General features: G+C 38.9%; 1 protein-coding gene across 2 annotated transcripts; it reads right to left on the bottom strand.

The window, feature by feature from the left end:
* Positions 1–12,019: 12,019 nt before the first annotated feature.
* Positions 12,020–23,419, bottom strand: cchcr1 (coiled-coil alpha-helical rod protein 1). 2 transcript variants are annotated; one of them, XM_046041030.1, is made up of 19 exons: positions 23,033–23,419; positions 22,413–22,707; positions 21,415–21,582; positions 21,167–21,284; positions 20,741–20,935; positions 19,790–19,953; positions 19,576–19,690; positions 19,259–19,369; positions 17,642–17,785; positions 17,444–17,554; positions 17,069–17,175; positions 16,859–16,971; positions 16,711–16,783; positions 15,681–15,799; positions 15,378–15,566; positions 13,533–13,634; positions 13,228–13,373; positions 13,006–13,141; positions 12,020–12,903 (listed from the first exon to the last, which is right to left on the bottom strand). In XM_046041030.1, exons 1-19 carry the CDS (start codon positions 23,100–23,102, stop codon positions 12,773–12,775), a joined length of 2,607 nt encoding a protein of 868 aa, XP_045896986.1. In that variant the 5' UTR covers positions 23,103–23,419; the 3' UTR covers positions 12,020–12,772. The 2 variants fall into 2 exon arrangements, with proteins under 2 accessions (XP_045896986.1, XP_045896987.1); XM_046041031.1 differs by lacking the exon at positions 23,033–23,419 and having other exon boundaries at positions 22,389–22,522.
* Between the last annotated feature and the right edge of the window lie 505 nt (positions 23,420–23,924).

Genomic DNA, 23,924 nt, shown 5'->3' with positions numbered 1-23,924 from the left:
GGGATACAGTTCTACTAAAGCACTTCTGCTTGATTTGGTGTAAAATCTGCAAACTTCATGTTATCTCTTTTTTTTCCCGCACTGTTTCTCATTTAGAACACTGCAGCTCTATTTACTCCTGTCTAAATCAACAGTCTCTGATGTCTGCATCCAGTGCTGAATGCAGCATCTAGGGTTTTACCAAATCATACCTCCAGAGTGAGGTCACAGGTGGTTTTCAGTCGTTCATATAGTTTTTCATAATGCTGTAGTACAAAGTGCATTCTGTACTCCACTGTGCAATACTGTACAAGAATGGAATTCAAAGTCACTGAACACATCTTTTTAAGGACGACCACTCTTCTGCCTGAAGTTCATTCTCTTTAATCATTTATCTATTTCAAGACATTGAAGTTAAATCGCTCTATTCACTCCAGTATTGCTTACTCACTGTGCGAAACTCTTACATTCCATTAGATTAACTGAGCAATACAACACCAATTATGCTCACTGAGTGTGATGTTTTGGAACTGATGTGTATGTGTGTACTATATATATATATATACAGTATATGTTTGATGGTATATGTTTGTGCTTATTGATCTGGATGTGGTTTAATACATACAACTCTAATCTTTTACATAAGTAGAACTGCACTATACTTAAGTTCAATTTCATGAATGAAAACAATGTCTGGATGTTATAACCTTATCATAGGCATATCACACTGTTAATATGTCCTCTGTAGATATATGTTTCCTGCCACTTTAAAAAATTATCCAATTCGTTTCAGTCCACTTAACCCTCTATAGTACGCATTATTTTGCCTGTGGGGGAAAAAAATATCTTTGTGTTTTTTTGTCATTAAATGGACCAAGTAAACATAATTTAAAGAAATTTCAAATATATATATATCTTGGGGGTAAACTTTGGGGTACATTGCCTTAAAGCAACACTGTACCATAATGGCAAAGAATGGAAAAAGAGAGTCATTATTTAAAGTTTGAATAAAATTACTGAAATACTCAATGAAAATGTTCAATGGCTTTACCAGTTTAAAATATCATTTTAAATTTGAAAATATAAAAAATAAAGTCTTTACATAGGTTTGTTTGTTTGAACGTTACCCTTAGGCAACATTGTACAATTGTCGAACCGCCTATAGGAATGAAAACGTAAAAAAGAGTACACATATTTCAACAAAGTTTACATTAAAAATCTTTAAATCCAAACTTCAAAAACATGTTGAAAATCAAGATAGAGTTACCTTCCATCATTTGTGTTAGATTTAAATTTGTCTTTTCTGAAATGTGTTGCCTTATGGCCGTCTTTGGCTCAATACTTTTGGAAGTTGACAAAGCACTGAAAGTCAACAAAAAGCATCATATGATCAATAAGTGAAAACAAGTTATTAAATAGGTTTTCCTCTCCGACACTTGTCACTGCACTTTTATTCTCACTGCTCTTCTTCACTCTTATCCTCATCTGCGTTCTCAGATTCACCCTCACCTTCTCTGTCACTTTCTTGTAGGATTTTTAGCAGCTCATTGTCTTCCACACTTCTAAATCCTTATTCTTCCTCACTACCATCAACTGGGAGTGCCCTTTTCTTTGATGAACCATAAAAAATGTTGTGTTCATCCTCTAAATGGAAGAACAATGTGTTTAAATCATTAGCATGTGCTCTCCAGGGAGGACAATAAAGAGTACGGTTAAAATATCCAGTGTAATAAAATTTGTATGACAGTGTTATTACAACTAACATTATCAAATGTATAATTAATTAATTGATTAATTAATGTAGATTTAGAGAAAATTATGTTGACTGTTATTTTTTTGAGCAGTATATAAATGACATGCGGGATTCCATAATGGTATGATGGTGCTTCAAGGCATCATTTGCACTTTAAATATTTTCCATTATATAATTATCAAATAAATTGCATTGAACAATTAACAATGAAATTTTACTCAACAATTATTGTGAATCAAATTTTTCTGGGTCAAGAAATGGCATAAAAATATGTTTTGAGGGTAGTTTAGCACAGAGAGAAAATGGAACTGAACCATGTGTCAAAGGCAGCAGGCCAAAAATTAGTATGTTGCCCAGAGGCAACATACGTAGAAAGTAGGCAACACCGTACCATAGAGGGTTAAACATGAACTCAGGATGAAATTCTTGCAAAATGCACATATATACATGCAAGAGGTGTCAATATATCAACAACTGGTAAATACAAAAGTAGGCTATAGCCCCAAGTGCAGCCCGCAGACAGGGTTATAATTGTTTCCTGTGAGCACTCCGCTTTACTTAGAAAAGAAAAATGCAACACATTTTCTACAACATGTTAAAATGATATAACAGTGTTAAATTAGTACAACTTGTTAAATAACATACCCCAAATTAAACCTCAGTATCTTAATGCAACTTTTAATGTGCGCCACCAATGTACACATAGTTTTTGATATAAATATATAATACAAACCTGATACAAAGACAAAATCTGCATATGGCAGAGGACAACTGCACCTTTATGAACCACCAACTTTATGGCACAAGTTAAAGTTGTCTTTCTGATGTAACTATTTATGTAACTATGAACTATATTACCAAGGAAGGCTGTAAATTAAGACGAAAGTAAGGAGTAGCCTCCCAAGCACTCCCTAAAAATGTCAGACTACCCTACCTTCAGCCAAAAGACAAAATTCAGTACCCTCACCCTTTCTGATCTCCTCTGCCCCCCCCTGAGATTTGTAGTGTGACTGTTTGACACAAGCACCTCTCACTGCAGAGATAAGGTTCCGTGTTAAGTGACGTGAAGAGAGAAACTTTTTATACCATCCTCTCTGCCTCTTGAGGTGGTTTGATGTTAAAATTTATGTCAGTGTGCCTTTGCAGCCTCTTCAGCTACACACTGATCTTCTGGTTTCAGTAGAAGACACTGACTTTCAGGATAACACAGTTTCCCTCAGTAAGAAGTTCTGACAGCATTTCAACAAGTGTTAGAAGCCATTTAGGAGAGCATTCAGGTTACCAATGCACTGCCTCCTCTGCACACCTTTGGGCATGCTTCCCACTTCCCACCGTGGCAAATGAGATCTGCTCAGGGAGTCTCTCACTCTCTGTCTGAACCACAACCTCTTTAGCAAGATTCAATTGAGTGTAAATGTCAGCAGGTATTTCCAGAGCTTCCTATGGAGTTTAAGTAAAAAAGGCATTTATGAAGTCTCAACCATATTGGTAGTGCAATTATTAGCATGGTGTTGTCCTGGCATTGCTCCAAGAGGCTAATATGGGCAATGTGATGATAGACCATGAACCCCTGCGAGTTAATAAGATACAATGCAGACAAACTATTTTAAGTGATTGTAGGTTGGTCTTAAATTAAAAGAAAGTGTCTACTATGCAATGTAAAACAAAGCACAGGTCTCACAGACTGTTCAATCACTTGTCAATACCAATCTATCAAAGTCTGCGGACTTAACCTCGTTTTATGTATGGCAATTGCTTGTTATAACCCACAGAAATATGCACACAAGTTGTGAGCCTGAGGGAGCAGAGTGGCCTAAATACAGGCACATCCAGTGTTACACTTAGCTGTGTTAACAGAGAGTGCAAAGTTACAGTCAGACACATCAGCCATCCACAGTAATTAAGTCATCAAAAAGGCAACTGACTTTCACTCAGTTGTAATCATTATTCAACATTCAGTGTGAGCGTTTGTCAAACAGATGCTACCATAAAAATAAAAATCTCTCAGGCTCTCAGATTCACACTGTGCAAGTGTCACCACATTTCTTTTACAGCCATTTATTTTAGCAAAGTAGGATCTTGGTTTGCACATCATTTCTGAAGCATTTAACAGTTTAAAAGCAGAGCTGGGGATGTATTTTTTATTCCTTTTGTTTAACAGTACATTCATTTATATAATAAATGCTTTAGGGATTGGAACTCCACTTGTTTATTCAGTGAAAGCCAGTGTTTTAGTGTCATTACTCAGAGCTGGAACCTGTGAAATTAGAGGAGGAACTTTGCAGGCATGGGCGCTGCTCTGCATTTCCCATTTAAGATGACATTAGGGCCAAAGCCTGCTGGGAGAACACATCAGAAATGCTTTGATGCATGTATGGCCTAATTTTCTTTGGGCAGATAACGTAAATGAGGGCTGGCACTGGATAATTAAAGAGGAGACATCCAGTTGTAAACAATGTCTTTAAACCCAAACAGTGAACTGTGTATCCAGTGGCATTATTTATTCTTGGTCAGGGATCAAGAGATAACAAATACAACCTAATAAAGTGTGATACCATGATACTCTGCTGGATGCTCAGCAGATCGGACTGCAGCAGACCCTGCTTTAGCATCACAACTTTAATTCAGCCAGTATCTTGATATCAAGATGAAACATGAGGGAATAGTGGGCAGTGGATTAACTGGGATTAATATTACATGTGCTGAAACCTTGGACGTTATGTAGCATGCCTGCCCGCCTGGCAAGGTGGCTCTTGAGAGAGCTTTCACGTGTAACTAATGCCTGTAAAATTCTTGTGATGAAATGATGATATTGTACTTTGTGTTATGGTACCCAAGGTCAGGGCTCCAATAAGTGGTCTGAAGCTCCCCAGAAAGGTCAGGAGATAAAAAGAGCACACTGAGTGCTATAAAACTCCACAATAAAACCTTTCATGTTTCATTCTCCTAAGGCTTCCTGTAAAATGCCTGTATTTATAGCTCAGCATAGAGGTTCAGCAACAGTAAGTGCTCTGAGCCTCTCAACATGCCACATCAACACTGACTGACTTATTGCTCTTCCCTTACAGATTGTCTGTTTCATTTTACCAATGTTTTACTTTTTGCAGGTTATCTCATCATTGGAGGCAGTTCTGATTCTACTACACGGTGTTTCAGCCCCAAAACAAATGTGTTTATGAGCAGAAACAAACAGAAGAAATACCACTCAGGAATTACAAGCAGACCAGACAGAGTGATAATTTTAAATGTAGAGAGCCAGTGAGTTCATCATCAACAATGGTTTTAACTGAGCAATCACAACGTTACAAAGTGTCCTGCACATGATGTCTCAATGTTCGACCTACAGGTGATAACTACAGAACCTTCTAGAAGATTGAAACACAACATAATTCAATATCAGATGTCATATTCATATGTCAGATTTTGTTATTTGTTCCTTATTTTAGATCTCCACTTGATTACAGCTCACAACTCTACTTATGATAGCAAGCAGATGTCACTTTAGGGGGCTACAAGCAGGACAAGTCACATGTCACATTATCTTTTAATCTATTCACAAGTTCACTATTCAAAACCTCTGCCTAAGAGGGTATTTTCATTTCTTTCGTATATTCTATCGTTTTAGAATATCCAACTTTGGCAAGAGTTGTGTGTGTTATGATGCAATTTTGGTCGGAGGGAGACAAATTAATGACTTATATCACTAATAGTTTAAGTGTATCACTGCATATCTAAGAGTTGCTCTGTGCCTAAACTACTATGAGGAAACTAAAGTGACAAGAACCATGCTAGCAGCTCTGTGAAGCTGTACTTAGGTACAGCAGTGTTTTGAGCTAAATGCTAACGTCAGCGTGCTAACATGCTGATGTTTAGCAGGTATAATGTTTACCATGTCCACCATCTAAGTTTAGCATCTTAGCATGCTAACAAGTGCTAATTAGCTTTAATCACAAAGTACATCTGAGGCTGATGGGAGTGTCATTTGCAAGTATAAAGTCATAAAACAAAAACTGGACAAACTGATATTCTGACACCAAAGTGATCATGAATGTCTGTACCAAATTTAGTGCACAATAGCACATTTTAGTCCTGCAGAAAACAGTTGATTTAGTGAATGGAACAATTTTTGGCCCAGTCTTTAAAATATTTGCGCAGGCAGCATAATTCACTAAATACTGGACACACAGTGTTGATCTCAGTGCTTATGGGCCTAATGAAGAAACTAAAGTGTCTATATACCACCTGGCAAATTTACTGCATAGATAATTACCAAGCTGTGTGCACTACTGCTCAGTGATACAGCAGTAAGATATATACAGTAAATTATGTGTATGTGCCTTTATAAAGTATTCTCAGGGGATACAGCTTAAACCTAAACTTTGTATCTGCTATTTATACCATACATTTAGGAGAATACAAGTTGGAGCTCTGCCATGGAAGGACTTACTGATAATTAATAGGATTTTAAAATCAATTTGAAATGTGCTGAGAGACAGTATTAAGAGGCTTTAACAGGACATATATGAGTCTTAGTAAGGACTCTTTGCTTGGAGCCTGGCGGCAGAATTTCAAACCAACTGAAGATGATTTAAGGATGACTGTGTTACGCAAGTTGGAAGTGCATCACAATAATCTAAACAGGATGTGACAAAGCATGAACAGGAATGAGAAAATCCTTGAATAACCCAGCTAAAGCTCTGACATGACCTCCACTGGAAACACTGGATGACTTAAGAGACACTGTACCTGATCACAGTTACTCCCCATCCATCTTAAACAAGACTAAGGAAAAGACCTGGTAAAATCCCAAACGTCAAATGCACCAAGCTGATTTTTAAAACTGCAATCACAGCTCGTGCTGCATATAAAAGGTTTGTATTTCTGTATTACTTTTCATTAGAATCGCCAAAAAACAGCAAATTATCACCTTGTCATTTGTTTGTTGGACAGATTTGATCGGGTTTGAATTCAGACAATGCTGGAATGTCAATGGGCAGTACTCTGATGAAGCAGGAAGGGCCCAGTAGCTAGTCCATCATTGCTGAGGATGTGGATTCATTCCAGCTTCCTTTCAGATGCTGATGCTCTCCCATTCAGCAGAGATTATTGTGGGACTGGAGCTGCAACTAATGATTATATTCAATATCGATTTATCTGCTGATTGTTTTCAGGAACTATGGCTCAGTTGTTTTGTCTACAGATAGAAAATTGCCCATTATAATAAAAATGTAGAGGAATGAATCACAGTGCTGGAGAGGTCCACTTGCCCATGTAATTAAACACTGTTACATGACAATCCTCTCAAACAAAGTGTCTTTGGAAGACCTGAATCAAAATTATATTCTGTAGAACAGATTGCTTGCAAAATGCAGAAAATGATGAAATGAAAGTCTAAAAATCTGGTAATTAGGAAGTCTTGTTTGAGCAGCATGTTAGTAACCAGAGGGAGCTAAGGTGCAGCAGCACCAATGAATGTTAATGGAAATTTCATTAAACATTCCCACGTCCTTAACTGAATATCCCACAGGCAAAGCGCTTACAGAACAAAACAAATTAGCCTGGCAATTTTAATTATCGATGTTCTGTTTTCTTTCATGCCTTGTCTCTCTTTCTGCCTGATGAGATCTCAACAACAGATGTTTTAAAGGACAGAACTAATATTAGACGTTCTGCCCTTTGGCTGACTTCCCATTGATATTCGCCATAGTTCACCTCTAAAACTGAGGAGTAAACTTTGGTCCACACACACTGCAGGGTAATTTAACATTTCAATGTTACATCAAATATTCAATTACACTTTTCAGAAAACAAATTTTGAATATGGCTCGAGAGTGCTGCTGTTTTTTCCATTCAGCTTATGCAAGTGTTCCCAGCTGATTCAGGTTGTAATTGTTGCAATCTCATCCAACAGCAAAGCACTTTTTGAATCCCAAAATTTCAGTATGATCCGAACACAAAGAAAGAGGGCCTCTGACGGTTTTTTAAATGCATATTAGATGTTCAGTGAGGTTTATATATATATATATATATATATGGCGATATTAAGATACTGATGCCAGATAAATTGGGGGCAAAATATGACGGCTGGTTGTAACCTACACAGATACAAATATCCATTATATTTAGACTGTGGGATCACACTATTTTTCTTAGATAATCCAAGATATTTTACAACAGGTGGGTTGCAAGTCTGCAAGGGAAAACAGGTACAACTTTGAAGGTTTTTAATATTTGAATTAGAGATTGTTATGGTTAATTAAAAAACTGAAGCACTAGTAGAAAAAAAAGGTCACATCAAATAATTCTCATATTTCTTGACCACTTAATCCGTATTTTTTACTGGATCCAGGCTTTGATTTAAACTTTGGCAGCTAATTGTTTAAGAAACTTGTGGAGTGAACTTCCTGTGCAGGTGTTGACGTGTGTTAGCTCAGTTTGCACCTACGGTGACGTGCACATAATTACCCCCCTGCTCCCAAATGACTCACCACTCATAATTCTAATAAAGTGATTGCACCTCAGCAAAGGTGTAACTAATCATAACTTTAGTAAAGTCCGTCCACCTCCTTCTACCTGATTTACATTTTAATATTTTAGTTTTTAGAGCATGTAAAACACATGCAGGCCAAGAGCCTTCTTGTTTGTCGCAGTGTGGTAATAAAAGGTGAGAAGTAACCTCCTTGTCATTTCTTCATTCGTTCATGCGTCTAGTAAACACCATCAACATTTCACCGCTGCATTCCAAATTACACTGATCATCCCAAAGGGAAACTGCAATTACAGCTCCAAACAAGGTGGCTGATTGGCACAGGTGGAGACTTCACCATGCATGGATGACAACATGTTTACTGTTACTATTTCGAAAAGAAACCCTATATCAAATATCACTTTTTTTGTGATCTGAAATTTTCTGAAATTTCATCAATTGAAATGTTTAGCCATATTGTAATGTATAATGGTATACATCAGAAAGGTAGACCTGCTTGTTGATTTGCCTTAAATGTTATAATTTTACAATGCTTTTCTAATTTTTCTAGTTTTCCTATGAAAAATCTCAAGAGTTGATGCTCTTAGTCAGAACCCTGAGTAAAAGAGTATTTTAATCATCTATTTCTGTCAGTGCTCAGAGGTCAGTATATCACTTACAGCGCATACATCACACCAAAAGAAATAATTAGTTCTGCCTCATTTACACCTGCTGCAGGAACCTGGCTCAGAGTGTAGCTGTGGATTGAAGATTGGACAGTTCAGTCCACTGCAACCCCACAAACAATACCCCACATTGCCTGCATCTATAAATAGGGTTACGCGGCTGCCTTTCCTCACACTGATCCTCTGTGGCTCTACCCTGTAGTATGGCCTGCCACAGCAGTGCACAAACATCCACCGGGCTCTGAGGCAGCATGCAGCACTGGTGGTCAACACCCCTGACTTACTGGATCACATCAACCCCATGCACTGCTTCAAGTTTGCACTGACCTCCGGATGTGAACTATGTGTTTGAAACAAAAAATGTCTTCTTCATCTGAGGACTGAGCATGTAATGTTTTCTTGTAGCAGGTAATCATCTTATCTAAAAACAACTGCACAGAGTTACTGTTACAGAGTGCAAATACAGGTTATTACATTTTAGGGGCAGCAAATAATAAGGCAGATTGCTGGTATGTTTGAAGAACAGCTATAATGTCCTTAAGAGAATATACAGAGGTAAAAACTGACCAGTTTTAGGGAATTTGGATTAGCATATTCCAGTCATTGGCTGTAGCAAAATTGAATGAGGACTTGCCCCAAGAGGACATGACTGTGGGGACATGGTGAAGTGTGACAGAACATTTCACAGGAGGGGAATTACGTTTTCAAAACACTTCAGATATGTGAAGTTTGACTTTGGCTATGGCCAGCTAGCAATGCAGAATGGTTTGCAGAGTGAAGAGCACAGGTAGAAAACCTGAAAGCAAAGAGTAAAGAAACATGCTGTGTACGGTGCTCTGTATTTGTGCCTTTAATGTCACCACCAACATAGTCCAGCAATAGAAAGTTGATCATATGGACCATGGAGAAGCTTTGCAAAGAGCATCTGACCTTTGGCGGACATTTCTCAATGTGGTGGAGTACTAGTGAGAAACGGTGGGCTGTGTGGTGTCATAAATATTTCATGAACGTCTAGCAATAATAAGGCCATTAATCATTTCACCTGAAAATAAACCAATACCATCGAGCGAAAGGGCAAAATGATTTTCACAACATCCAAACAGTGGAAGGAACCTGCAGGTTTGGGCATTTTGTTTATAGTAGAAAATGAAGTACAGGGCCGAGGCCTTGACGCAGACAGCTGATGACAGGCACGGCCGATGACAGCAGATGTTTTGATGTTCTGACACGCTGCACTCTGATAGCACAGTATCAGCCTCAGAACCAGAGGGTGGAGCCAGGTTCATACAAAAGCACGCTACTTTGCAGTCCATCGACGACCACATCACAGAGCTGGTTTAAGGTCAGTGGTGATGTTGCAGCAAACACTTGGTGGTGATGTTGCAGAAAATCACTTAGTGATTTGATTATGACACTCTTGCCTGCAATTCCAAGCTCTTTCAAGAACTCACATTTTCAGTGACTTCAGAACCCATGTCAGTGCTGCTTGGAATCAGAGAACACAGTTGGCACTCACTTGTTTGTTTGACATGCTAATTTTACATGCCATTAATTTCTTGAATTAATAAAAATCCTTTGGGTGCTTATTGATTGGTTTTTATTACCTCATTTTTTTCATGTCTTTTCTGGATTGCAATGCTCTACTAAATTATTCATCTGTTAACCACGCCATTGTCTGGCTGCTTCATTCAGGCTCTATCAATCTGCTGTAACCGGTTTTTGCCACACTCGCGGGACAAAGCAAAAATTGTGCATCATCCTGACAGTCTTTCACCAGAATCCTGTTCTCATGTTTGTGAGCCACTTGTGGAGAAACACATTACACCATTAAATGGTTCTGGACAGGTTTCCTGTTCAAACTGATTCAAAAATTAAGTTTGATTACCGATAGTAGATTGCTTTTCACTACATGTGCTCATACCCACCCTCATTCACTGTCCTATTTAAAAAGCCCAGTGTCTTCAATAATATTCCAATAGAGAAACTGCACTTGACAAAGCAGGGCCCCAAAGCATGCTTAAATCACAGCCTATGCTGCTCTCACCTTTGACAACACCGCCCTCTGCTGGTTCTGAACTGCACATGAGGACACACCATTTGCTTTTAATTCTTTCTTGCAGTGAGCCCACATCTGCTATCTTGCCTTACAATTATTAATAATACAGTGATACTGATAGGAATATATTAGGTTAATGCATAATGTGATCTAAAGTACATTACACAAAAAGACAGTCAAAAATGGAATATATATAGAAATACTATATATTTTGGTGGCACATTCCTTTAAAATGCTCCATCATGACTGAAGTTTAGACCATACACAGTACACACTGTCATCAATGACATTATTGATTTTTGTATCACATGCTTTATCAACAATACAAATTAAAATGTTCTTGTTCTTGCTGTTCTGCAAACTCAACAGCCAGATAGAAGCAAGGGTGCACTGCTAAAATCCAATAAAATAATATTAAAATATTTGAATTTGATGCACTCATCCTCTGCTTGCCACGATGAATCACCTCTCCAGCGATGAGTGTGTCCCTGCAAAATTATTTTTGATGCTTTTGGAAAATATGAAAGTCTAGACTTTATTAGTATTTTCACTCTGCTCTCCCTCAGTTCTCCATGAGATGTTTTTACCTAGAGGCTCGAAACTTCGGACTACTGCAAAATTTATTAGCACTCATGACAACATGACAAATAGCACAATTATCTGGTTCATCATGATGTTTATCATCATCCATCCTATGATTGCAGCCATTTAAAATTTGACCTCTATAAAGGAACTTCAAATAGAAAATATCGATTTTCTTTTTATATGAAATCACAAAAGTCTTGCCAATTGTCCTCATGCGATAAAAACAAGACAGATTCACCAATCACATTCAAACCTGCATTATAAAATTAACAAAGTCAACATTCTCAGCTAACTATGAACCTGAGAAACTGCTGGGTATTTATTTTTCTAAATTATATCTTAATTCAAAAACTTTTATTTAAAATTCTAACTTATTTAAAAACTCTGCTAAGATTAGTTGCTCCTCTTTATATGGATTTGAACTCTGATAATTAGTAGTGCAAATGAGATTCACATCATCAACATCTCCCAAAATACTGCTAAACGCCACAGAATTACAATATAAAAATATTTTATTAGGTTTCTGCATAACAAAGAAATACTTTGACCATAAACTTCTACAATCAGAGTCAGACTTCTGTTCACATATGTCAGCTGTTTTCTTGTCTGGCAGCTTCTCTTTGCCATCTGATAAAAAGCTCAAACTGACAAATCCGGTTACATATTTACTGAAGTCATCAGCATCTGTCCATTTCTCTTAAATAAACATCAGTTCTATTATTTAATCTGCAGTAAAAATATTATATTAAAATATTCATTTAAGAATGTATCTTCACACAACACTTATCAAAGGGTGATGTTAAACTTTGGAGCATTTCATTGACTCAATGGAAACAATATTAACTATTCTGGGACCAATTTTAAAGGGAAATAGCATTTAAAATAATATATCAAGATTATTCTGAAACTGAAACTCTAGATATTCACTTTGGTTGAGACATGCTTGTATAGATTTCACAAAAATGTCTACAGAAGAAAATGTTCAGACGCAAAGACGTGTTTTATGTTTGTTTGTGTTTTATAAACTTGAATTTACATTTGTGTTACATTTAAGCATACTGTGTCTGCACTAGATAGCTATGATTCTTCTTATCCACCCAGTAGCAATGTGACATGCATGGTCTTCTGAGTTTGGCTCAAACTAATTCTTTCCACTGTATATTTTTAGCTCCTAAAGCATCAACACTGCCCACCTTTTGTACAATTTAAAGGTGAGTTCACTGGCTCTCATGAATCATCGTCAGGTATCAGCTGTGCAGACTGTCTGTGGATGGTCCCACGCTGTCAATCTGCCCCTCGTCCTCCGCAGAGTCCTCAGAGCTGTTTACCACTGCAGCACTGAGAGTATGGAGCTCCTCCAAAACAGACCAGAGTCTCTCTGACAGGATACAGACAGGCCATTTTTTTAGATCAGTCATGTCTGTGTAACTGTTAGGACAATGTCTGATTCTGATGCACGAGGAGTTGGGACACTACATACCATCTGCAGGTAGTTTGACTTTTGCTCCTGCAGAGCGATTCCTCTCTGAAGGTTTGTCTCGATGTTCCCTGGGAGCAGCAGAGTTTTGCAGAGCTCTTGTATAGTCACTTGTCAGCCCTCTCTCAGCAATGGTGCCCTGGAACAGACAACAGGCCATCAACAGAAATAAAGACTTTATAAATAATAACTTTTTCTTCTTTCTTCTGTTTTAAAAAGTCTTACCAGCAGTAGATTTTTGTCTTTCTTCGTCTCGTTCAGTTGTTTATTCTGGACGTCCCACTTTGTGTGTTTGCTCCCCAAATGTTGAGTTTCTCTCATCTCATCCTGTTTCCTTGCTGCCTCTCTCTCAAACTGCCGCAAAGTCATAACTACAACAGACAATACAGACAGATCAAAAGCCACAGGGAAATGCTGCTATAGGCTGTGTAAACAATTCCAATCATATTAAATCACATTCTGCATTTATGACTTCAGCCCCCCATCGTAACCAGCTGTGGGCTGAGGTAGCGTGGCGCTAATCCTGCTACCTGCTTTGGTGTGATCTCTCCTGGCAGTATTGACTTGAACCTCCATCTCTTTAAGCTTCTCAGCGCAGAGGTCCTGGATCTCAGACACTCTCTCCTGCAGGGCTGAAGGGGAAAAACAAATGCACCATTCCTTAATACAGTATCTCGCAAAGTGAGGAACACAGTTTAATGCTGTATTTGTGCCTGAGGGGATAAATTAGATGTTATTACATCTGTAAGCAAATTTTCATAGATAGCAAGACCTCCACAAACAAGGAGCAGATTGAATCAACTCCAGATTTGTCAGTTTTTACAATGAAACCACGGTAACGCACAAAAGACTGCAACATAGCAAGGCGGCAGTAGCCTCAAGGTAAGTAAAAAAAAGCCCTTCAAATTATAACTATTGGAAAACATTTGTTGATCTTTTGTTTCAATAAAGGCAGAGGAATATACAGTGAAGAGATTTAAGACCTGATATTTAAAAGAAATTCAATTGAACAGTGTGGATTTGATGTCTGCATCGTTAAAGCCGCTATAATCAATACTTTTATGTGACCAATGGATCACATGACGGCATGTATATCAATGGAGTCGCTCATAGCGACTAACCCACATAGAAAATGATCACCCGACTCCACAGTTCCCTTCAGATTATACCGACTTTCAGGTCATTGTTTTTGGTTTTACTCCTGCTGCTGTCATAGTGCTGTTTTCAGCCGCAGCATGCAGCTGTTTCAGAAAATAAAAGCTCTAAAACACAGACTGTATGTTAGTGGAACATTTAGCAGTTTAAGACCCAGATATTTCCCTCAGGAGGAGGTGGAAAACAGAGCTAAAATGAGATTGGACTTCCTCAGCTGGACACAAACTGGACTACAAATGAATGCTAATGTTGCGGCATAATTGCTGGACGTGTAAATGGTCAACTGCCTGCTAAAAAGTTTACCATATCAACTTTAAAACAATATGTCAGTCAGTGTTTCCAACATGTTTCTGCACCCAAATGGCAAAAAAAACAGCTAAGGAGTTGGTTCACATGTTTTCAAGTTTATCTTAAAACAATAATTAAATGACCATTTGTACAATGAAAGACTTATTATTAGCTGCTGTGATCATTCCTTAAGTTCATGCTGGCCCTGAAATCCCCTCTTAAAGCAATTTCAAAGTAAGTGATGGAGTACAAATTCCACAGCACTCGTTCTGTGCAAAAATTAATTCCAAATGTTATGTGAAGCTAATATTAGGTTTCAGCAGTCCACATGCTTCATATCCAGCAGATATCTTCCAAAGTTAAAGTCTTTTAGTATAAAGTTCCCTCTGTTTGTTATAATCTCTCCACTGTGCTCAACCGGGAACAATGCCCAGGGAAACACAAAGAGGGAATTTTATACTAAAAAGCCTGTAACTTTACAATCCACAAGGACTGTGGATTGTGTCCCCACTGGCATTAGGGAAGGATCGTTTAAGGGCCAGTTTGAACAGGAGGAATGATTACAATAAGCAAACCCTGTCAATGTGCTTGACTATTGTTTTCATACAGACTTGAAAATCTGTGACGCTATCCCTTAATGCAGGTTTAAACTTAAGAAGTGGTCAGGTTGAATTTTTGCATCATTTTTAGGCACGTATTAGGGAAACTCAGTAACTCTCCCTGAACAACTACAATCAAGGTGCTCTTCAGTGTGTCACTTAATCTCCAACTACTCCAGTGAAGCTACCCAGCAGACAGAGTGGCCAGGTGTGAATATGTGGAGACAGTGATGAAGGGCATTTCTAAAAAAGAGCAGGAGTGCTCAGCCTGCTTTCCCTGGATAAGTCAAAGCTGAAAAAGAGTCATACGGCTTAAAGTAGCTGATGCCTCACCACGTTTGCTGTGCTCCTGCTGGCTGAGCAGCTCAGACCGGAGTTTCTCCAGGTTGACCTTGGTCTCCTCCAGCTGGGCCTGGATCTGCTGCAAGCTCTGCTCCGCCTCCTCTCTGCCAGCCACAGCCTGCCGCACCTCCATCCAGCTCTGCTCCAGCTCCTGCTGCTGCTGCCTCAGTTTGCTCTCATCTGAGGAGGATGTACAAAAGGTAAACAGAGCCACATACATTACCAAAACATAGATACCCAGCAGACAAAGAGAGTGCATTATAATAAGGTGATGTGAGTTGTAAGGGTGCTCACACTGTTCTTTCAGGTCAGCCAGCGCTTTCTCGATGAGCTCCGGGGTTCTTTTGAGCTCCTTTGTGAGCTTGTCTCTCTCTTCACACACCAAACTAAGCTCTGTCTGGAGGTTTGTGATGCTGCAGGGCAACACAGACAAGATGGCAGAGCAGATAAAGGAGCAGAATGTCAAGCAGAGAGGTAGAGAAGCAACTGCATAGACTATAACAAAGCAAGCCAAACTCTAAACAGACAGAAAGCAACATGTAATACCTCCTGACAAAACTGACTTTGCATTCAATTGTCAGAAATTGATATATGTTGATACAGTATCAGAAAAAATATTCTTATTATTATCGCAATACTGATTTCAAACATAATAACCAGCCCAATATCAAAGTCTAAGAAAGCAATATGTTTTTATCTGGACAGTGTTAAGCTTACAATACCACTTTATGAATTAGGCAACTAATTTTGTGAATTAGTGCTGAAAAGGTTGATGGATTAAATGAATACTTAAAATCTTACCAGTAATGATGCATTTTAAATCACTTAAACATTAATACATAAAAACATCTGCTGTTTACAGCTTTTAAAATGCAAAACAGAGGTTTGACTTTATTAATTTCATATTGAAATTTTAATATTTTGGATTTGGAGGCTGTTGATCAGAATAAATAAGCACTTCTAAAACATCCCTTTGGGCTACAGAATAAGTGCAATGTGCATTCATTTTGCCATTCTGGAGTAAATGATTGTGATCAATTTAGTGAAAAACATAACTGGCAGTTAGCTGCAGGCATAACCCAATTATAAAATGTTTTCCAAAGTACACATTACATGTAACATTATATTATATTTATTTCTGATATGTGTGTTTATGGAAAACTTTTTGCAGATGTAGGGGCAACAGATATTAAACCACCGCAGCAATTTATAAATGCTTTGCATTTTGTCTCGTGTCTACTTTGATTAGAGAGCTACTTTCTAATTCTGCAGATGATGACATGATCTGTAAAACAAGACACAAAGGACTATTGAAACCTCACACCTGTCAGCAGCCTGTTCTTCCTGTTTACTGGCCTGCTGAACTTTCTGCAGTGCAACCCTCCTCATGGTCAAACCTGAAAAAACAAAAACATTTGTGATGTACTTGCTTTACCACACATCAGCACCATTAACCTCCATCATATTAACACCTTGGATTGCCTCCACTCGTCCTTTAGCAAACGTTAGCCTCTGGGTGAAAGTGTTGAGCCTCGTTTGAGCTGATTCCACTTCTGCCACATTGCTTTCAAATGCCAAACTGAACCTGTGAGGAGCAGGCAGAATGTGTGAAAATGCAGCATTAACTGTAATTACGTTTTCAACATTGGCAGGAACAATAAACTGATCCTCTCATTTTTTACCTATGAACTGCTTCTGTAAGGGTTTTAAGTTCAGCCTCTTCTTTTTGATTCTGTGACTTCAGCAGCGAGTTTTCCTTCTGAGCCTTGACCAAGTCCTGTTTCAGTGTCTGGGAAGAAAAACAAACATCCACATAATAATAGTATCTTACTCAAATCTACTGTGATGCTCAGTTTTGAGAACGTCTTCGTGACCAGCTGCTGTTCTTAAAACCTCAACTGCTATGGGAATCTAGCACAGTTTTCATATTGTCAGCATTCTGTGCTGTGGTACAAATGTACGAGTGTTTATCACTTACCTAAGCAGCCACAAATTTATTGTGCATCATCAAATTTGCAGACAGCCATGTAAATCACATCACTTGCTCTGGTACTAACCTCTTTTTCCACTCTCTCCAGGTCCAGCTCAGCTATCCTGTCATCTAAACTGTGTTGGAGCACACTAGCCCGGTGCTGCTCCTGCTGGAGCTGCTGCTCCATGGATCTGGCCTAAAGCACAGACCAATACGTTACCACACTTTAAACACAGTGGGTGCGATTGTACTGTGGTATACTAAGAGATGATCGATTTCATACTTTTGAAAGAAGTTTATCCTTCTCTCCTCTAAGTTCAATGTCCTTTGAGCGAAGCTGGACACATAACTTGAACACTTTCTCTCTCCAGAGCTGAAGCACTTGAAGGCCTTCACATCCATTCTTCACAAGTGGATCTATTGAGGTCTATTGAAACATATACACACATATGGTAAATGCACACACCACTTCAGCAAATGCTTCATATGAACATGGGTAATAACTGCTTAGAAATTAGCCTTGATGTTTTTCAAAGCACACTAAAGCATTTAAAAATTATGAGCTTTTTCCTTTCTTCCTAAAGCTATATTAACACACCAGAGTTTATAAAAAGTAATCTGCTCTCTAATGCAACAACCCTGTAACCTCTGCCAAAAACAAAAGAATACCAGTTGTTTACTCAAGCAACTTTCTACAAATAGACATTTATTCCAAACTAACCAAAATGAACTTCGGATGTATGCAAAATGGATTCAAAAGTGAAGAAAATGTTTTATATGTCACCTGCTGAGTCATACTTTATATACACATGTGGATATCACCACCTCAGGTGAAGTGTTCAGCCAACTGAATTACTCCTGCAGGGCATTGCCATCCTGTCTAGATGAAGATCCATGAAGTGCATCCACACTTCAGACATTCTTTTTTCAGACTTTTGATAAAGACTACTCTTGAAAACTTTACAACAACACACAATGATAGGTAGATCCTCGGTCTACATAGGACAGCAGTGGCTCAGCCTGCTACTGCTCACCATGTGTTATGAGCACAGTCCTGTATCATACGTTGCTATAGGTGCTTTTTGACCAAAAGTACCAGGGACTTTTGACTATACCAAGTCCCCAGGTCTATTTTCAAGGAACCAAAAGGTCCCTTCAGCCCACTGTTGTGTGCGTTTCCACCGTGGTCTAAAGACCTGTGAAGATTAGCCAAATTAACCAGCTGACGTAGGCTGTAGGCCTGGCTGTACACAGCGATGCACAGGCATCGTTATTTGTAACCACTATCCATGAGCAACATTTATAAATGAACATCAGATTTGACTGGAATATAATGAAAAACTATAGGCTTGCTTGACCATTAAAGCAGCTTCTTTGTGTGGGAGTATAATAAGAGACACGCGATAAAGTCCGTTTAACACATTTAATAACAAACTGGATAAAGCTATAAAGTTCTTAAAATAACTCCAGCACAGAGAAAGCAACACAAAAATAAAATCGCGACAGTTTGGAAGGTTATTAAAACATTTCCAGCAACAAGAGCTGCAGGACTCATGTCAGTGTCGCCGGAGTGTCGGAGGAACATGATGTTTAGCGAGCTTAATTACCTGCTGTAATCAGCTGTTCCGCTTGTTTTGGAGAGGAGGAGACCAACTTCGGCTCTGTGTAAAAACCTCCTGACTGATCAAGACTTAAAACAACAACTTAGGACCCAGTATTTAGCATAAACACACCACTGCACGCTGGCTGCTATTTCCAATATATTTAATGCCAACATACGATCTCAGGCGGACATCGGCGAGACTTGTTTGGCTTGACTGTTGATTGTGATTTATTGGTTTGCAAACAACGGTGGAAAAGAGAGGGGCAGTCGTAGCTTAAGTGAAGAACAAACACTCACCTTCTTCACCATTTTCTCTTCTTGCAGGGTGAGTATCTCATTAACAGAGTTAAGCCTGACTGTCAAAAGCTCTGCAGTCATCTGAAGAGCTGCTTTCTCTTTGTTCAGCCTCTACAAAATGGATAATATTAGAATAAAAAGTATACATAATGGGATGAAATTATTATAATATGAATGGTAATTCATAAATTTAACACTCATTTCCTCCACAATTCTTTCTTTAACCTGCTGAAAGGAACAAGATCTTAAGTATTTTTCCCCATGCAATTACTTTACAGTAGGCTGATTGCAATCAATACTGTATATACTGTCTTCACCTCAACGGTGTCATTTAATCGTTCCTTCTCTCCTTTCTCTGGGGCAAGTTGGCCGATGTAATTTCTGAGGCTGTGCAGTGTTGCTGATTGTGTCTCAAAAGCTTGTCCCATTTGGCTGAAATATAAACAAAACCCCCCTCCAAAAAATCAGTCAATCTGACTACAAAGCACTATAAATGTTTAGCTCTCTTTAGTTTTAGATTGAATGTGGTACCTTAAATGTTCTTTCAGCCCATTTCTCTCAGTCGTTACCTCCATCAGAGTGCTTTTTAGCTGCAGCATTTCTGAGGTCATTGATTGAAGTCTGTCCTGTAGTTCACTGTTTGTTTTTCTTGCAGCATCCAACTCTGCACAGTGGGAAGCATTCAATTGGCGCAGCTGAAAGTGAAACAATGGACAATTTAAAACACATACAAATAGTGACGCAATATCTAATTGATCCCCAACAGTGTTGGGCGTTACTGTAATAATTTTACCATTCCCAGTAATTGTGAAACTTACAGAAAGAAACTCCAGCAGCTACTGTCACTGATGCTTGGACGGGAGAGTGGCATTAACGCAACGTTTTGTAACTACTGAATACTCTTATAAATAGGCTACATGTGCAGAAAAACCACTGTTTAAAAGTCGGGATTTACTTGCTTTATTTTTTATTTTAGCCGGTGGCATTAAGAAACGTTAGGCCTAGGCTATATACCTTGTAAAATACACACTCCTTGCTGCTGTTGAATATGATATTAGTTAGTAGTGAAAGCAGTGTTTCCCATAATTAGCCAATAATTTGGATAATTATCAACGCTGACCGCCACATATTGACCCTCGGGTTGTCATTCTGTGGGAAACACTGGAAAGTAATATAGTAACGTAACTAGTTACTTTTATCACCTAGTAATAAGTAAAGTAATAGTATTACTTTTTTAAGGAGTAATAAGTAACTAGTAATATATTACAATTTCTGAGTAACTTGCCCAACACTGATCCCCAAGGTTATCCCTTCACTTGCTTCCCTCCTGAGGAAGGTCAGAGTGAAGGGTCAGTTACAGAACAGCGCTGTGCTACATGCTCAGTATTGCGCTCAGCGATACTTGAGCAGAGCAAATGCATGTGACAATTGAAGTCACTCAAATCAGTATGTAAATTTCCTTTCAGAAATTGTGCTACACACCTCCACCTCCTGCTTCTTCTGCATTTCCTCCAGCTGTTGTGACAGTCTAAGAGTCCGCCGTTTGGCCTCCTCCTCAGCCTGTAACCTGCCCATTTCAGCCTTCAGAGCAAGCTCCTGGGCTTCCTCTTTGCTCCTCTCTATATCTCTCTTCAGCTTTGTAATTTGCTCACCAGACTCTCCCTTTAATCTTTCATGCTGCAAAAAAACAAAAATGTTAAACACAGGAGAATAATAGTCTATTAAACGCATCGTAGTGAAACTAAATTAAAACTGTCAGGTGACAATAAGCTATTATTAGGACTACAAGACTGTACTAGAAACACCAGACTACAGACTGCCAAAATAAGTTACAAGATGTCAGTAACTTAGGTGTTATTTGTCAACATCAGTTTAGAAATTAAATGTTTGGTCGGTAAATAGAATTACCTGTGAGCTTATTTTCTCCTTCTGTGCACTGCGATGAGTGAGCTCCTCTCTGATTTGGCCGAGTTCAGTCTTAGCCTTACATAGCTCTTCACGCATTGCTTCCAACTCACGGCTCTGTCTGTCGTATAAAAGGTTATGCCATGTTAAGCTTGCTAAAAAAAATTTGCTGAAATGTTAAGTTATGTAACGAATGTCTGGCCAAACTGTACAATTACTTGAATATTTATCAACATAAGCATAGCTCCTACCTGTTCAGGGTGTTGTCTCTGTCCCTCATCTCTTCCCTGTGTCTCCCTGCAGTGTCCTTCAGGGCCTCCACCTGGCCCTTCAACCTCTCAGCTTCGGCCTTGTGCTTCTTTGCCTCCAGATGCCACTCTGACTCCCATCTTGACCACTGCTCACTTCTCTCTGCACATCTGTGTTTGAGAAAGAGGTAGGGATGAAACGATTACCGGTTTTAACAATTAACCATGGTAAAATTCCTGACGGTTATTATTCCGTACACATTTTTATTACCATGATAACTGGGTAAGGTTAACCACGCTGTTATAATCTCACGGCAAACACTGTCCAGCGTCTCCCAGAAGCAAGTGCGCATGCGCAGAATGCAACGTGGGTTTGTTTGGGTCAATAACAACATGGCGGAGATTTTTCAGTTACTCTGAAGTCCGGTCATATTTTAGTTTTTATGAGAGTGCTGAGGGTAACTTGATTGAAGAAAATAACCGTGTAGTGAACGCAGGGTGAGTTAACTTTTAGCTTTGGTTTGTCTCTGACTTGCTAACAGCGTGTAAACTGAAGCTCTCAGTGTTGCTGCTCTTGTAAAAAACACCACACGTTGTTCTGTTGCTGTGTGCGTCGTGTGTTGGCAGAGTCTATTCGTCCACTGCACATGATAACACATGATAACACTTTACGCAGTTTAGTCAACCACCCAGCATATCTAGAAACGCTAAAGACTTATTTGTTTTCATGTAATTGTCCACGGGGTCATTGTAATATCTATATAATACAAAAGCTGTTATTTTATTTTTTTATGCATCAGTACATTTTAATATTTTTTGGCACATTTTTACAATACTGTGATAATACTGATAACCGTGATAATTATGGTCACTATAATCGTGATATGAAATTTTCATACCGTTTCATCCCTATAAAGAGGAGCTATTCATGAACCCAATATGCCAAATAACTGATAGACAATGATGATATTTCTCACCATATGAAACATATTGTGGGATACCTTGCCCTGAGGTCTGATGGGCGATCCAAAGGGATCATTCCTCTGATGCCATCTCCTTGTAACATCATGATCCTCTGATTTTCCTTCCTCAACTCCAAGATTTCCTGTTGGGCCTGAGTGATGGCGAGCCATGGATTGACAGGACTGGGATCCCCTGATGGTACTGATGTTCGCGCTGGGTTTATCCAGGAGATGGGTGGCAGTGTCCCTGGGATTTGTGTGCCTCTGTGTGCTCCAGCAGACTGGACATTCGTTGTGAAATGCGACGGTGGTACCAGGTCTTTTTGGATATTCCCTACATAACATAAAATAATATATAGTCTATCTTCGTAGAGTTTAAGCCTTTATGTATCAAATGTTTCCTAAGTGGAGCCCTTTCACACTGAGCTTACAAGAAAGTCAACAAAATAAACATGACAACTTCCCCTCCATAAAAAATACAACCTCTTTTTCTTGTTAATAAATAGTTACCGCTTGAGCGGACAAATGAATGCAGACTAGCTAAGCTGTTGTGCTAAATTGCAATGTAGGCTAACGTTAGCTAACATCTTGAACGCAACGTTGCTTGACGTTACGAGCAAATGTTAACATAAAATATCGGCAAGAACAATTCAACTCACTTGAAACCGCTGGTGAGGTAAAATCAGTGGGTACAATGAGCCTTTCTTTTCCCAAGTTATGTCTCTCCATGTTCAACACGTATCACTAGAAACCATAAAGTAAAGAGGAACACGGGGTGGTTTGGGTGCTCTGTTAACGTTTATTCTCCCGCGACTCGAGTCTGTCGTTTTTTCCTTAGTGACGGGTTAAGTTACCACCATAACAACGACAACTTCCGTAACACTCCGCTTAGGCTTCTTTTTGCTAGCCAACTTTTAATGGTCAAATTACATGTAGATTAAATTACAAATACCTGCAGCATTCCGGCAAATATGTATGTTTATGAACTTTACATATAAGGAATTAACGTTATGTATCGTACATCTCTGCATTACAATCGCGCAGTGCATCACGGGAAAGTGGAAGGAACCGTGAAAGTACCTGCTGAGTCCTTTTCCCTAACCCTTGTCTTACAGGGTGTTTTACCTTCAAATCTCAAAGCAAGAACCCTGCATTGTCCCTTAACATATACTGCGTGTTGTGTTCGAGTTTACCAGGGGTTGGTAAAGTCCAGTCCAGTACACAATCTGGGTATCAGCTTTCCCGATAAACCAAATTCAGACAGCATTGAACTTAACACAGACATTTTTTGCTCCTGGCGGTGCAGCGTGTGAGTTTGGTGCTATAAAGGATAAAGGTCTGGGGGAGAAGGTAGCAGGGTATCCCAAAACATTGTTCTTGTTATACTGACAATGAACAGAATAGACCCTGATTGGGAAATCACAGTAGAGAGAGCAAAATATTCCATGTAGCCTACCACTTTATTCTTCTGGACGTGGTTTCACCAGGCATTTTCTTTCAGATGTTATTGAGATTTTGAGAGATTTTATTGTGATGATTAGTGGAAACGTG

This window comes from Micropterus dolomieu, linkage group LG23 (assembly GCF_021292245.1).
Source record: "Micropterus dolomieu isolate WLL.071019.BEF.003 ecotype Adirondacks linkage group LG23, ASM2129224v1, whole genome shotgun sequence".
Classification (NCBI taxonomy): Eukaryota; Metazoa; Chordata; class Actinopteri; order Centrarchiformes; family Centrarchidae; genus Micropterus; species Micropterus dolomieu.
This window is presented reverse-complemented; position numbering and strand designations above follow the sequence as displayed.

What these genes read in the sequence shown, in the direction of transcription:
- cchcr1 (XM_046041030.1), bottom strand. Translation starts at nt 23,102, where the DNA reads ATGGAGAGACATAACTTGGGAAAAGAAAGGCTCATTGTACCCACTGAT. An exon ending in CCATCAGACCTCAGGGCAAG is followed by an intron (nt 21,583 to 22,412) that starts GTATCCCACAAT and finishes TCTCAAACACAG; the next exon opens with ATGTGCAGAGAGAAGTGAGC. An exon ending in AGAAGAAGCAGGAGGTGGAG is followed by an intron (nt 19,954 to 20,740) that starts GTGTGTAGCACA and finishes TTTCACTTTCAG; the next exon opens with CTGCGCCAATTGAATGCTTC.